This window comes from Perna viridis, chromosome 12 (genome assembly GCF_037379345.1).
Source record: "Perna viridis isolate PV_CMFRI_1.1 ecotype Kerala chromosome 12, ASM3737934v1, whole genome shotgun sequence".
NCBI classification, from domain to species: domain Eukaryota; kingdom Metazoa; phylum Mollusca; class Bivalvia; order Mytilida; family Mytilidae; genus Perna; species Perna viridis.
The window spans coordinates 24340297-24356490 of record NC_142456.1 but is presented as its reverse complement, the minus strand read 5'-3'; the positions used below and the strand labels follow the sequence as shown (position 1 = coordinate 24356490).

Genomic DNA, 16194 nt, shown 5'->3' with positions numbered 1-16194 from the left:
AGCATAACGTTTTAACAAAACTGTGTTAAAATTTACTGTGCTTCACGAACTCTTTAAGTATTTCAAAACTTGAGAAAACTTATTTAGTACTTACACATATCCCAAGGACCTACATGCTATCGTGGCTTCAATATTTGTAAATCCAAGATCGCACAATCCTCCCCAATGTTGTTTATGAAGAACTTGAATCAGTCCATTACCTTCCACACTCTTGGACACAAGGCGAATTGGTTTACGAATGGTGTCTAGTTATTCGTTAAAGATAGATTAACTTTATAATTTGATATGTAATCGGATGTGTATAATTAATAGTTCTGTGTATGTAAATAAGCGATTGTAATTTCAATTGCAAGCTTGTGTTATCATTTGTTAATATAAACACATCGCTGAGATGTGAACCCTTTTTTGTAGGTTTATGGTTTTGTTCTCTTTTTCTTTAAGTTTTAAATTACAAAACGTTTCTTAAAAACAATAGTTTCCATGCAAAAAAAAGAAAAACCTACGATTAACGTTGATGTAAAAATATCTGACAAGGTCTGTATTATTTGTTGATACTGACGCCCGACATCTGTAATATCCACTATCGTTGGTTTCCGTTCGTCGGATCAATAGTTTACTTAAAAAAACATAATTCCAGTATGCATTGAAATATCTGTTTTTCATTGAATATTTCTTATTTTCTCTTATAATTTTTGCATCACCGTCATCATTCACTTTTTGCCACTAAAATGGAAAAGATTCATTTCACATTTATGGAATAACTTTTATATGTTTTAGATCTATGACGAAATAACCTCAATCACGTGGTGCGTACTAAATAACTTACGTGGCATAGTATTTTTAAGTGTGCACCACGGGCATTTGGGGTTATTTCAAATAGACCAAAAATATAACAATACTTGTAATTTAGTGTTAGTATCAACATTTAACGAGTAAATTATCAAAACAAAAATAAAATGATAAATGGCACAGTCATATAACAAAATTTGGTCTATGAGATAATGGATAATTTGTTTTATCCAATCAGAAAGCGTGTTACATCTGAATTCCGTTTATAATGAATAGAATTTGTTTTCTTTATGGTTGCACATTACTGTCAGGTACAGGCGTTTTAGTTTCTTTTTCCTTGAGTACAGTAAACTCTGTCTCATCCGAACTCTATAAGACTTAAAAATTGGTAAAAATGTTACAGGTGTTTATTTATCTCCGGTGGCGTAGCTAGATTCTGTGTGCTGTGCACACAGAACCTAGGGAAGGAACGTAAAGCCTTACGGCAGGCGGTTTGGGGCCGCTCAAGGCTTTAACCTTTCACATTGGGATATAGATCTTTGTTTGTCATTTCTAATGTCTCACAGATCTGACTTATTTTCTCCGAGGGAAATCTTTCCCATCGAGCAATCCATCTCTGGATTTCGCGACCATAATGGTTTTCAGATAGGTCGGTTTTAACGATATATGCGCATTTAGATTTTTGGGGATCAGTTTCTGGGCAAAAAATCTGTCTTCAAATTTTACCAATCGATCTATCAATTCACTTAGTAGATGGTCTAAGAATGCGTAATACTTTGTAACCCGCCAGTAGTCGCGAATATCAGAGATTGCTGGATTTGCTCGATTCCGCTGTCGCCCCGTTGTAAGGGGTGTTGACGGTGGTACATCAAATTAGTTTTGTCTGAGGGTTTTGGGGGTTAAACTTCCACTGTACATATAATTTATATGGTCGATGATGGACAATTTAGAGTTGATTTCTATTTTTAATATGTTTCAGATATGAAATTTGATTTTCCCCAAGTCAGTGTATTTTTGTTGAAATTTTACTTCTCCTCGATTGCGACTATTTTTAACTGATTTGACTAAATTTTTGATAAACGTAGCTGATGAGACTTTAGGTCTGAACACGGAGGGGTGGGGGGTAACTTAAGTACAATGGGTAGGTACAGATGTGCAGTCCACATCTGTCAACTTGTCATGATTAGTAATATATGAAAATGGTAGGAATTTAATTGCGGTATATATGATTGGGGTTAAAATTTAGTAACTATAGCCTATATGTTTACACATGATTTGACATCAATTGAATCATCCTTAAAGTCATCAAAGTAAATAAAAATTAACACTTGACTGATAATGTCTTTAGATACATGTACAATGTAACATGTTTTGATCAGCATCCTGCTGTGATAGGTAGATACTGATAAACACCATTGATATATATATATATGGGTTACTTATATTCATTTCATATATATGAATGGGTGTCGCTTTTTGGTTGTCAGAATATATGAATGGGATGGCTAAATGTTTTTGGGGCTGCACACCTGTACCCTTTTACCAGTTAAGTTAACCCCCCTCCCCACCTCGTGGGTCCGAAACACGTGTCTTGTGTGACTTAATTTTGATAACCTCCGGCATATCCTTGATGACTCTATTTTATTTGGTCTTGCCTCGAATTTGTCTTTTCCCTACGGGTTGTGACAGTTTAAATAATGGCCGGTCATTTATTTTAGATCAATGATAGAAAATGGTACATACCTAGTAGGGAAAGAGAAATTGTCTACACTTTCCTAGCTAATCATCGGCATAAGCATTTTGATATTATTGTCCCGGGTCATATCTTTGCTCGATATATCACCAATATCATGATAAGAAAGGCCATTTCTTTTCGAGCTTTTGATAGAGGACTGGCTGGATGAACAACTATCACTGTAACTTGGCATTGATTTGTCTGAAATTTCAGTGGATGCCACTACTGGCTCCGTAGCCTGATCATCTGAATGGACATTGTCACTACATGTATTATCTAGAATAGCTATTCGTTTACGGAAAAAGGAATTCATCTTTTGACAAGACTCTGCTGCTTTCTTCATTTTTAATTTTTTTGCCGAAGTATAACTTTGTAACGTTTAAAATCAAAACCAGTTAGGAAGAGAAATGTGATAAATCCGGAAATATTTCAATCGGTAGCATCTCGTTTACCCATTTTACACAAGGTAAAAACGAAACAAGACAAAAAGAAGCCAGACATTTCTGATTTGGGACAGGCGCAAAAAAGGCGATGGAGTTAGATACTTTGGCGTGATCACAACCCTCCCCGCTTAAACTCTGGCCACTGTGGGAAAAATATTACACAATTAAACACACTTAAAAATCAGTTTTATGGGTTAAGTCCCTTGCTACAACGGCAATAAAGAAACTGGGTATGAATTACACAAATGTACAAATTAAGAACTACTAGCAGTTAACTGACGTGACATCTCCAGACCAGTTTAAACCTACAAAATGTTATGTTAAGGATACTTTATAAAGTGTTACCTTTACACAGGTATTCAGATTATTCCGGGTTCGGTATAGACAAATTTTACTACTTATCGGCAATAAAATCCAGACTGTGTACAAATATCTTTTTCAATGAATGCAATTAATAGGAAGGATTATTAATTTAAATGCCTTAAATGTTAGTTTTTGTAGGAATCGGGGAAAATGGGTAATATTGCATATCCTAACCCCACTGACAATATAATTTCAATCAAGGTTGCTCTCTCTATTTGAAAAGAGCATTTTTTTTATATCTGTATCACTGGATTTGCTCAGAAAACATTAAAAAGGATGCAAGAAAAATGCGGGTTTCGACAGCGTTATCTGCTCTTGAGATGTTCATTTTCAGTGAATTTCAATGAAATTATAACTCAATTTACAAAAATTATATGGAAAATGATCTCCTATTTCCTTGAATGTGATTTAATGCAAATTATCTAATTATACTTTCAAAATGATGGTTTCCTTGCACCATGTCTCATCCACTGCCTGACTTTTACCTCAAATAAACTAGCTGTGTTTAAAGAGTAATCAAGGGAACCAAGGTTATAGCGGTTATCAAAAGAATGTAATCTAGGGACAAAGACCAGACATAGACAACAAAGAACATAAAGTAACTAACATCATACATACAAAGTAACAAAAGCAAATGAGCAACTCGGACTCCACTAAAAATTGGAGCATGGACCAGGTGCACCGGCAGGGTAAGCATCCTCTGCTTTTCTAGAAACACTCGCCGAGTTGCTCATTAGAAGTCAAGTCCGGGGTAGACAAACGAGAAAATGAAAACTATGGCCCGTTGAATAAATCAGTTTTCATGGTGCAGATGGATACACCATAACGATCCACGAGTTCATGACGACGACCATAAAACTTCTGTAGTGATGACTTCAATCTAGAAAGATAAGAGATTGAAATTGAGATTGCAGGATCTAACCAAACGATATTATTAAACGTATGACATATTTGAGATATCCAATTTAATATGCAATTATATATAACCAAAAAAGGAACACTTTGATGTAAGCATATTTGACATGATTGGTAAAGTAGTAAGACGTTTGTTGCACCATTTGCCTTCACCTTATCATAGATTAATCTCATTACAGTAGAAACCACGATTGGGTATACTAGGTTTAATCAACTTCAATGATTAAACTTTCGAACTCAAAAATTGTATAAACGCACTTTAAGTATCAGTTTTTATAAAGATCAGCTATGAATGATTCGTGTCTGTTTAAAATTTTAACAAAATTCATTTTATTTTATACAGTCGAACTTCACTCGCTCGAACACCCGGGATTTCTCGAACGCAATTCAAAGTACCAAAATTTTCTTCTATATAATCAGTATAAAGAACCTTGGATTTTTCGAACACTCGAACTGACTAGTCGGTCCGTTCGGTAATATATCTTAGAGAATAACCCTCACTAACTCGAACTCGTCAGCAATTTTGTCAGCTTGGGTAATAAAAGGGGTGAAAAACTGAAACCCTACCATTAATCAGTGTCATTTTAGTTAATTACAGGTAAAATTTAAGTCATCACTAATTAGATAGTTTTGATCTTTCACATAACACTGATTGAAGTTCGAGAATGTTGGTATGATAAATGCATGAAAGAAAATCGGATGAAAACAAATTATTGACCAAGGAACTCGAACTCTGAACGTTTTTAAAAGCGAACACAGCATTTTTAATGTTCACAAATCATCATAATCTTCCAAACGCGAACGGAAAAGATCCACGAACTAACACAACTTCGTAAGAAGTAGGCAATTTCTAACGATAAAGTCGAACTCGGACCGGCACCGAAAATCCGGAAAATATACGAACTTCAATTTCTCGAACTCCCGATAACTCGAACACATTTCAATGGTCCCTTGGAGTTCGAGCTACCGAGGTTTGACTGTAGTTCAAAAATTATATAGCCCACATTAGAAGTCTAAGCTTGTCCTTTGGTTGTTCGTTATTGTTTAATTACTATTTATATATTGCATATGAAATTGACACTCGGCAAGAGCGGTCATTTTTATTTCTTTGATTTATGTTTTACCTTGAATCTCCTCTATCATTGTCCGATTTTAACGTAAATTAGTACTTAATAAGTTATGAATTCTTATACCATTTATCAAGAATACCATAAACAAAAATTAAAGAACATACTGAAAAAAAATGAAAACAAAAATTGGTTTCAATTTATAAAAGCGATAGTTCATTATCCAAGAAACATTGACAATAAAGACAGCAATATATTGCCAGGAAACCAAAGCGTCAACAGTGTTGTCAAAATAATTCAAATACGTCAACATCCAAAAAAACAGGAAACAGAAACGATCTACTTAAGCAATGTAAATAATAAATAAACAGATTACGTATAAATTCTGGAGATTAAGAAAGCAAGGTGTCACACACAAAAAAAATAAAGCCCTTTCCATATAAACTTCCACAAAAACCAAGAGTGACATGGGTGCTTCAAAAGATGATGGAAATGTAAATTACAATTTGTCGAGCTGTTAGACTAAGTACTTTAATAAAGAAAACTCTCCACTCATCGAAGGTAAATTGCAACGAAAGGGAGTTTTATGGGCTCGGAAATCGGTTATGAAGAAAACAAATTGGCCCAGGTTTTTTTTTAGAAGAAACTAAATATTGCATTATTAGTAAGTGTAAAATATTGTTAAGATGAAAACAAATATTTATGGATCGATGATAAATATAAATAACAAATATGGAAAATTGCTAAACAAAAACGATATGTAGAATTTTTGTCCCATGGAATAGTTCAATACGTTCAATTATTACGGTAAATTGCCTCAAAGTTGGTAATAATAACAAAACATCTCTAAACTATATAGTCAAGTATAAAGCTGTTTCTTTAACATACCACAAATTTTACATTGTCCCCTTCGCCAGCCGAAACTCTGCATTTCAATGCGACATTTCTTTGTTTGTAGACACCATAATTACTGTAATAAGGCGGCAAAAATTTAGCACCACGAGTTTCATGAACATCTAGAAAAAGAAGGAAGAAAAACATATTTTAACCACATTCCGTCTTGGTTATGTCCTGAAATTAACGTAAGATATTTACTGAGGTTAGGGGATACTCAATATACTTAAAATCTGAAGTAAGCTCAGAGACAAGGTACCTTTCAAAATTGTAACCGTTATTCTGTGGTGTGGGTTGGCAGTTGTTTTTTGATACTTTTTGGCCCTGATACAGGTCGTAAGGCAGAAAAGTTTGACCCATATTCTTTTATTTTCTACGTTTATTTATATTTTATTTGCATGTAGTTCCATTTTATCTTTTTAGCGTGGTTATTGTTCACTTACTCGTTATTTTTGTTTACGTTTTATTTTAGCCGTTTCATAACATGTACTATTTTTATTCAATGCATGTCAGTTCTAGAATTGATTCTCTTTAAATTATATAGCTATGCATTACATACTGATGCAGTATAGCCATATAACTAAGTAGATGGTATTCGATCGATCGTTTTTGAAAGAGGCAGTCGGGACTTTAATGACTTTGGACAAAAAAATCTGAATCTACATTTCATCTCTAATCATTGTCTTATTTTTTTAATGATAATAAGTCGTATAAATCCTCAATGTTTTCTACTTTATATCTATCCTACGACAGTTTTCTGTTATCTTCAAAAATGCATTAAATGCAAAAGATATGATTGTATCACAACGACTGATAAATGTCTCTGAACTAAGAAAAGACCTACATGAGAAAAATATTAACAATTATTTATCAAAAAGAATAAAATTGATGCTTTAAGAAAAAGGAGTTAAAAACACAATTTGTTGTGGAAAACATGTTAAATTTTAGTGTTATATTGTGGCGTAAGAACAAAGGTTAAATACTGAATAGTAAAAAAATATGTCAATTTTAACACGGATTTTCTAGGGAAATCATACATAGGAAAAAAAAATGCTCTATTAACTATGATCATCAAAGCAGTTTTTATTACACAAACAAAAAATACTAAACACATTATAAATGTCGAGGAGGGGCTAATCATGCGCTAATGGTGCGCCTTACTAAACACGTTATAAATTGGGAGAAGGGGCTTATCATGCGCTGATGGTGCGTCTTGTCTTATCTGTGTCTAAAAAACAACGTGTAACATTGTATGAAACAATTTTGTGACAATTATTACGAAAAGAGTTACATGTACCTCCAAATTATTATAAATCGTTATATAAAAATTTTACATCATAAACTTTGTTTGTTACAATATTTTACATTTATAATCAAACTAAAAATTCTTCCACATCATTATGCGCCTATTTATTGCCTATCACCTCTGTCCTATATTTAATTGCCCAAGTGCCAGTCCCCTAACCTCCGTTAAATGAAAAATGTACTCCATGTATTCTTTGTATCAATTCTACATGAACTATAGATAGCGGTAAGGAATATAATATCCTTGTACTCCTTTTCTTACAAATAATTATGACAATGTCTAAATAACAAAAAAAATAGACATCTTCGATAAACATGATACACTCCCGTGATTTAAAAAGAAACATGCATGTGACAAACACGACACACGACTGTGATGAAAAATGATACACGCCAGTGGTAAGTATGATACATGCCGGTGAGGAAAATGATACACGCCAGTAGTAGGTACATGTATAATACACGCCCGTGATGAAAAATGGTACCCGCCAGTAGTAGGTACATGTATGATACACGCCCGTGATGAAAATGATACACGTTAGTGGTAGGTATGATACACTCAAGTGAAGAAAAATGATACATGCATGTGAGAAACGTGAAACACGACCGTGATGAAAAATGATACACGCCAGTTGAAAGTATGATATAGATTTGAACTGTACTCGGAATTTTGTTTGTACGTAGAGGTATATTTAAGTTCAAAATAGGTGTTAGTTTTATTATTTCAGTTGCATTTAGAAAAATTGCTTACATTTATCTCTAGGTTAAATATAACTGAAATTACTTACAGTCTTGTTGTTCTGGTCGGAAAACCGCAGAAGCGGAGTGTCCCTGAAGATATAAAATCAAAAGGCAGGCAATCATTTCCATTATTTCGTAAATCAGTTATGCTTAGCAATAGTTTCAAAACATTCTGTTTAAAACATTATTCATATGATACATTTTGGCTTCATTCCAAACAAAAATTTCCAAGGCGTAGGAGTTTACATCTTCATATAATCTTAATTGACAGGTAGTCAAGCGTTTATACTAAGCAAGCGGAAAATATATACAACTAATAAATACTCGAAAATCTGAAGACAATCTAAGATTCGCCAAAGATATCAGCCTATATAATTATAAAAGTGTTATATTCGAATTTGAGTTCGACAAGAATTTTGATTATAATCATTATAATGTTATTTCGAGAATATGTTGTAATTGCTTGCGATTGATTGACGTATTTCTGTGGTAATATAGATGACAAGGTTATCGAAGCGGAAATCGCGGTTGGTTTGAACGAGTGTATCAGATATGTGCTTACAAATCAAGACAGAATGATAGAAAGAAATCAATATTCGAGTTATTACCGTACCCGAATACGGTATCGAGCAACTGCATTGAGACATGGGGCATGCGGTTATGGAGAATTGGAAATTGAGATTGGAAAAATTGAAATTGCAATTGATTTGGCACACATTGATACTAAACGAAGTTGTTACTTTGTATGTACTATTTAGTTACTTTGTGTTCTTTGTTGTGTTTTTCTGTTTTCCATGTCTGGTCTTTCTCCCTGGAATACATTATTTTGATTTCCGCTAGAATCTTGATTCCCTTGATTACTCTTTATCACATTGCTATATGTAAAATATTGTATTCAATAAAAGTTTCTACCCCTTAAATGTCCTTATATATATGAACAATATTTATTACGCGTAAATAATGATTAGTATGAATATGGCATGGACAATGTGACGCTGGGCCAGGGGAACGGAAAAATGTGGAAGGGAGAATTGAGCGTTTAATACAGGGAAGAGTTGCTGCATTACAATGAAAAATCAAAATGATTTTTTTAATAAAAATAAATAAATGTCAAAATGATGTGTGTTTTTTTTTTCTTTCTTTTTTCTAATTTGATTATTTTTTTTAAAAAATTGTCAAAATACATAAACCTCCGGACCTATGTTGTAATCTTAATGAACAGTTTTTGTCCTTTTTAATCAATTAAGATATTGTATTTTGTAATCGTCTTAATTGGAATACGCTAAAAATGGTTGTAACTGCAATAACAAAAGCCTTCATACTGAAAGGAAACTTGAATTATTTTATAGACGGTTTTTTATTTTATAAATAAAGATGATTTAAGTAACTGTCTTCAAGTTTGTAAGAATCATGCAAAGACTGAAAATGTGATAGACCTTTAAAAAGGCTACATATTGTTATTTTTGTAATTAACTTGTTTTATGGGTATTTATTATTTAATGTGTAATTATTTATTCCAATCTCTCTGTTCTCAGGAGATAATCAACATCAGACATCCAATCGATTATATCGTTTTTTGAGTGTCAGAGTTATCTCCCTTGATTTTGACATCTTTATTGCATTCTATATAATTTTTATTCCCTAAGAACACAGGTTATATGAAAAACGCAATATTAATTTCTGTGTTACTATTACAATTCAAACAAATTATTAAAATGAAAAACATGTAGGCTTTTCAGACATGAATCACATTTGCATGATATTTAACCGCAGTGGTACTTAATGCTTTCAGAGATTTAATCTTTAAATAACTGTCTGCTTTTTCTCTCTAGCCACAAAATAACAATTGTTTGATTTTGATGTGTACATCGTAATTTGTTTTTACCAAATGACGCTTACTCTACCGGTGCACCTGGTCCATGCTCACAGTTTTTACAGGAGTCCGAGTTTCTCATTTGCTTTTGTTACTTTGTATGTATGATTTCAGTTACTTTATGTTCTTTGTTGTGTATGTCTGTTTTCCATGTCTGGTATTTGCCCCTTGTTTACATTCTTTTGATTACCGCTATAACCTTGGTTCCATTTATTACTCTACCATACCTTAAACATTCCATAAACCTTATCTAAACCACATGTATTTCAATGAATACTATGTCAGTTTGATGACTGTATTCTACGCATAGCAATCGTCTGAGAATAACAATAATTATAAAGTCAAATACGGTTTCGATTTAAACCGGATTAGCTGTGTCTGTTGTTTGTTTTTACTGGTGCTTTTGGATATTCATACTCCAGACTGAACCGGATGTGAATTAAGAAACTCTTCTTGATCGGTATTGAAACTCATAACATTACTGTCCATAAATTTTTTAAGTGATTTCAACCTTGTCTTAAAAAAGAAATTACCGTTTTAGTAAACATTCCGGGAACTACTGTTACAATCAGACTTTTTGTATGAATTATGTCAGGAGTCAAACCTATTCCTATATGATGTTTCAAATTTATTCTATGGGCTGTTTTAGGAGTCTAAGTTGTTTTATGAGCCTGTGTTATTATTACCATATTCACTCTATGCCTTGAGGTAGGAGACTTGAGATGTGTCAGTTGTTTCAAATCTATTAGAAATGTTGGTTATTGTTTGGAGTCCGACGTGTTAAAGACATTCTATGGATTTTCTTAGTTATTCGCGATGTACATTTATTTCCCACTTTAATTGTGCACCCATGCATTATTGTTTCACTGTATAGTTTCTTTAAATCTATTTCTCTGTCGTGAGATGTTTGTTTTAGTTTAGACATAAATGAACCTCATGGCATTATAAAGAACCTTAGTCATGTCATTGGGTTAATGTTCTTTTTTCAATTTGATTCAATATTTTGTTGACTTCGAATGGTTGTGTTTTGATCTAATGTTTAAATATGAAAGAACTTTTTTTGCACCAGAATCATTTCATTTTTATCGCCTTCATTTACCTATATATCAACAAAATCTCTACCGAGTCAGTATCGCTCGCCAGCCTTGATACAGTACCTGAACCGATCCGTACAACAAAAATTCCGATCAGTCATCGATCCGTCAAACCTACCTATCAAACCGGTGATCGCATCACGTGACCACAGAGCGGTCAATATATTTTACAGTTTCCAGTGTTTTCTCTGTCAATTTTACACATATTTACATTATGCAATAAATTTGAACATCAATTTACTTTTTAATATACTTTTTTGTACATGTGTTTAATTTTTACGATTCATTCGTCATTTTACATAACAAAACTGCGATCAGATCGGTCACCAGTCAACGGTCATCGATCCGTCAAAGCGTTGCCGGGATCGCTTCAGGGACTGTAAGCCTGTTGGAGGTTTGGGTCAAGTAAACAAACTAGAGGCTGTCGAAAGCCTGAATTGCTCAACTGGTCATAATTAGCCTTTTTAAGTCTTATAAATTAAAGCAATAACTCAAAATTGGACTGTTGACCATACTGTTCCTATGTCACAGAAATCATTTAATCAATGATAGAACCTTAGTTTTCTTGCGTATCTTAGAACTTAGCTTACTTAGAACCATTTGTTGACGAATGGCCATGGTTTATCGCCAGATCGTAAATTAATACACACAGATAAATAAGGATATTGTAAGTGAAGGTCATGCCAAGTTTGATCACACTCCTTCCAGCAGTATTGTAGCGGGAGATTTAGTTTGCTATTAAACCTGTTTTAATCCAGCTTTCATATTGAAATGCCTGCACCAGGTCAGGAACACTTCAGTTGTTTTCCAAATTCCGGTTTTTGCCCTGATATTGCCATTTGTTATACATATTTTCCTTTTTGACAACTACCTATATTTTATTAGTTTGGTACTTATGTTCTAACCCTCCATACACAATGTATCACAGAAAGTAATCAAACGTAAAACAGCATATATACATATTGCAAAAAATAATTAAGATGTTGTCGGAAGGAAGGCAGAAAGTACAGGCGGTAGAAAGTAAGGAAAGACAGTCAATCCTATCAATCTATATCCTAACTCATGGCATCAATTTCAAATCAAATTATTAAAACTGATAAGATCAATAATATCATTATAATGTATATGCTATAATTAATAGTACGGATGCTACCAGAATCAAAATTTAGCTCTGTCGATGATGCACTACCCGTTATCGCTGTAGACTGGGCAGGCCTCGTTACATCTGAAGTAGTCGGAATATCATTGGTTGTTGCTCGAGCAACTATGGTTGTTTCTAGTACTAGAGTACCTGTAGTTGTTTCCTGTGCTAGTGTATCTGTAGTTGTTTCCTGTGCTAGTGTATCTGTAGTTGTTTCCAGTACTAGTGTATCTGTAGTTGTTTCTTGTATAATAGTATCCGAAGTTGTTGTTGGCGAATCGGTGGTTGTTACTGGTGTATCCGTAGTAGTTTCGTGTTCATCAGTAGTTGTTTTTGTTGTTTCTGCTGTTTTTGTATCTGATACATAAGTAACTGTAATCGGTGAATCAGAAGACGTTGATGGTGGAGATGAACCATCATTTACTTGATCTAAAATCAATATGTAAACATTAATACGGAAATTGGTTTAATATAAAAAATTTAGCAAATACACCAGATTAATATTACGTCAAGGATTTAGTACTGTAAACGTTTTTTTTTTTTTTTTTGTTTGTCCTCTGCGTAAATAACGAAAATCGACAAGTTTATAGTATTCTGCTCTATACATATTTTTTACATAAAAGAACAATCATTTAATTCCCTTGTAATGCTCTGTCGTACAAAATTTACTAAAGTTAATTATTTTGCCCGTTATGTTGGATATTTCAAATTTATGTTAGCTGTACAACTGCATAAATCGAAAGAAGTGCTGTGAAAGTATCATTGTTCGTTGGGTCCCAATTTTCATGGTTTTGGTTTGTTTGATAAACCATGAAAGTTAGATCCCCACCGGAAAGTTAATGTTTCATTCATTTATTAAACTAAGTTGTCGAATCAACAAATTCAATATTCTACAGCAGAAGTTTCTTCCATAAACCATGAAAATTGGTACCAACGAATTAAAGTATTTCCACAGTAATCTGGGTTCAGATTGAATTTTACTTAGAACGTTGATAAAATGTATGTATTTACAAATGAAGTAAAACAAAGTTCGTCAATTAAAGACTTTGGAATGGGTGATTCAATGCCAATTATGCAAAAAATTGTTAATTTGTAACATTCAAATCTACTTACATTCATAGACTATGACGAGTATGAAACTAAATGACTAAAATATCGTACCAAATTAGACACAGTTTTTGGAACACATAGATTAAAAAAAAACAGCCAAGAAAGTTTCGTACAAATGAACAGTCAGATATGACTATACCAATCATACGAGATAGATATTTTTTTCTTAAAGTGCAACCTGGCATTGCCATGAATTATACAACATATAAATTTTGAGTTATTAGTTACAATTGCATTACATCAAAATATGTACTATCATATGTTCTGATCTAACGAGGATAATGAATTGGCCTTGTAATTATTGATATTTTGATTGTATAGGCATGAGCCCCCCCCCCCCCCCCAGTCCCGCCCCCCCCAAAAAAAACTGGGAAATATCCATAGTAACAATCAGCAGCGCGCAGTACATTCCCATTAATAGATCTTTGTTTAAATACCTTGTCGAGGATCTGTTTCTGTTCCATACAACGTTATCTTCCAACTTTTTATATGCACTGAAAATTAAAGAAAAGCAAAAACACTTTATGTGTCATGAAATAGAAGTTAAATATGCGAAAACAATACTTTAGGAAGAAAATGATTTCGAACATACGACGTGATTGAGAAAATTAATGGATTGTTAAGGTGAGTACATTAAGAGCGTTCGTAATGTGAGTACATATCTCAAATCAATAACATTACTGGTGTTGTAATTTCTGGCGAATTTGCAATCAACTAACTGTAGCAATCCGGCGTATAATTATTGTTACAGAAAAAGTATTTTCCCGGAATTTACTGCTAAAAGCGTTGAAACCCGAAAACCGATCTGTGTTTATTTTGCAACTTCCAATTGCATTACTAACCTGCTTAGAACGTCAGAATTTACTATTTTGAATCACTATTTCTTTATAGTTGAGAAATAGTTAAGTATAATATTTTTACCGTTTTATGCATCAATGGTTTTCGTTTACAAGACTGCAGTCGTCACTCCTCAACAATTTGAGTTCGAGTACGGGTTCCATGAATACACATAGTCACGTGGCGTGGATTGTCAGATTTTTTCAAATAAAGTTAGACCATGCGTAACAATCAATAAAAACGCTTTTTGCGATAATTGTCTTAAACCCTAGTTTCAATCTGTCTTTTGGGTAAATTTAGGAATATTTTCAATGTTCGACCTACGCTGTGTAATAACATTTTGAGGACAGTTTACATTTCATTAACAATGAAGCAACTTATGAATCGGATTTAGATTAGTTGAACTTCAAGCTGCTGAACCATATCGACGTAAATTACAGGTTTTTTTTTTTTTTTGCTGTCCGTGATTTTTATTGAAATATACCACAAATAATGAACTGTAATTCAAGTCTTGATTTTGTTATTTCGCTAGTTTAATTGTAACCCATTATTTAAAAGCACGTTATACAAAATAACATTATTATTAATTGAACGGCAAACAGGGTATTGACGATACATTACACAAATATACAAAAATATACACAAAGAAACTTACAAATAAATGAACAAGCCATATTTGGAGTAGACAACAAGTATATGTAAATCAATACGGTAAGCGTACTATGCTTTTCTGGAAATATTCGCAGAGTTGTTAATACATGATTTGGTTTCAAATCCGCGTTTAATCGAAAGGACTTTGAAAAAAATGTGAAAAATAAATCTGCTCTTATGCATATCTCCAAACTATAACCACATTGAGTCAATAGTGTCGACTGCGAAAAGTAAAGTTTTGTCGATTCCAGGCACTGACATTTCTGCTTGTCTATACAACTGAACAAACACATCATTATGTCTGAGATGAAAGAGAATCTGAAGTATTTATTTATCACTGAGAAAATTTTAATGATTTGTTAACCTTGTAGAGTAGTTTATTTCTACTTTTTTGTCGCGACAGATTTGATTAATGGTGTTGGGCAACCCACTAAACAAATTTTGCTTCTTTCGGTCTCGTATGTTTTATTACAATGAATTGATACATCATGTCTGTATTCTGATCTGTATTTCTCAAACACCATACATTCCGTACACTAAAAACTACCAAAACATACCAAATCAGAAAAAAACTCAACGTACCAATTTCATACATAATATATATAATTTTACTTTCGAAAGTGCAAAAACTGGACGGGAAACTAAAACTGGTTATATGCCACAAAATATATGGTCTGTATCTGTTTCTGAATCAGATGTTTTAAAAAGTTAACTTTGTTGGTTTTTGGCATGCACGAATGACTTCATGTCTGAATTTTCTGAACTTTTCAAACTGCTGTGAGATTGTCCATTCTGCTTACGAAAGTAACTTCATGTCTGAATTTTCTGAACTTTTCAAACTGCTGTGTGATTGTCCATTCTGCTTACGAAAGTATCAAGCGGTCGAATTTTAATAAATATACTATGATATCGTGGTGTCTTTTATTCAAATACTAGTATTCGAGAGTTTTAAAATATTATTGATGTTTTGTATTGACACTCGTTTTGGAGCACTAGCCGGTCTAAGGTAAATGTATACACACTGGATACCACAGTTTGGTTGATATCTAGTTACCAAATATATAAATGTTTAAGTCTCTCATGTCATTCCAAAACTAAGAGAATAGTTTTTTTGTTCATGATTGATTCAAGTTTGTTTTAAATTTATAACCTTAACGAGGGCATGTTTACTTGGTGTCATTCCCCTGCATTGCACATGGAGACTTGTAGCCATATTTGTATCCATGTTGTGGTGGC

General features: G+C 33.1%; 2 protein-coding genes across 4 annotated transcripts in view; both read right to left on the bottom strand.

Annotated features, from left to right (window-relative positions):
- The window catches only part of LOC148601772 (egg peptide speract receptor-like), a 51111-nt gene extending 42640 nt beyond the window's left edge, over positions 1 to 8471 (bottom strand). Inside the window, exons 1-4 of one of the 3 annotated variants that reach the window (XM_088554993.1) lie at positions 8300 to 8471; positions 6201 to 6328; positions 504 to 723; positions 95 to 245 (exon numbers count right to left, since the gene is read on the bottom strand). In XM_088554993.1, the coding sequence (XP_088411119.1) occupies positions 95 to 245; positions 504 to 723; positions 6201 to 6328; positions 8300 to 8381 (581 nt within the window). In that variant the 5' untranslated portion in view covers positions 8382 to 8471. The remainder of the gene's footprint in view (positions 1 to 94; positions 246 to 503; positions 724 to 6200; positions 6329 to 8299) is intronic. The other 2 variants (XM_088554995.1, XM_088554994.1) reach the window with 2 other exon arrangements.
- Positions 8472 to 12212: 3741 nt separating this feature from the next.
- LOC148601771 (furin-like protease kpc-1) overlaps positions 12213 to 16194 on the bottom strand; it is a 39621-nt gene continuing 35639 nt past the window's right edge. Inside the window, exons 14-15 of the mRNA XM_088554428.1 lie at positions 13908 to 13964; positions 12213 to 12789 (exon numbers count right to left, since the gene is read on the bottom strand). Coding sequence (XP_088410554.1) covers positions 12299 to 12789; positions 13908 to 13964 — 548 coding nt within the window. The 3' untranslated portion in view covers positions 12213 to 12298. The remainder of the gene's footprint in view (positions 12790 to 13907; positions 13965 to 16194) is intronic.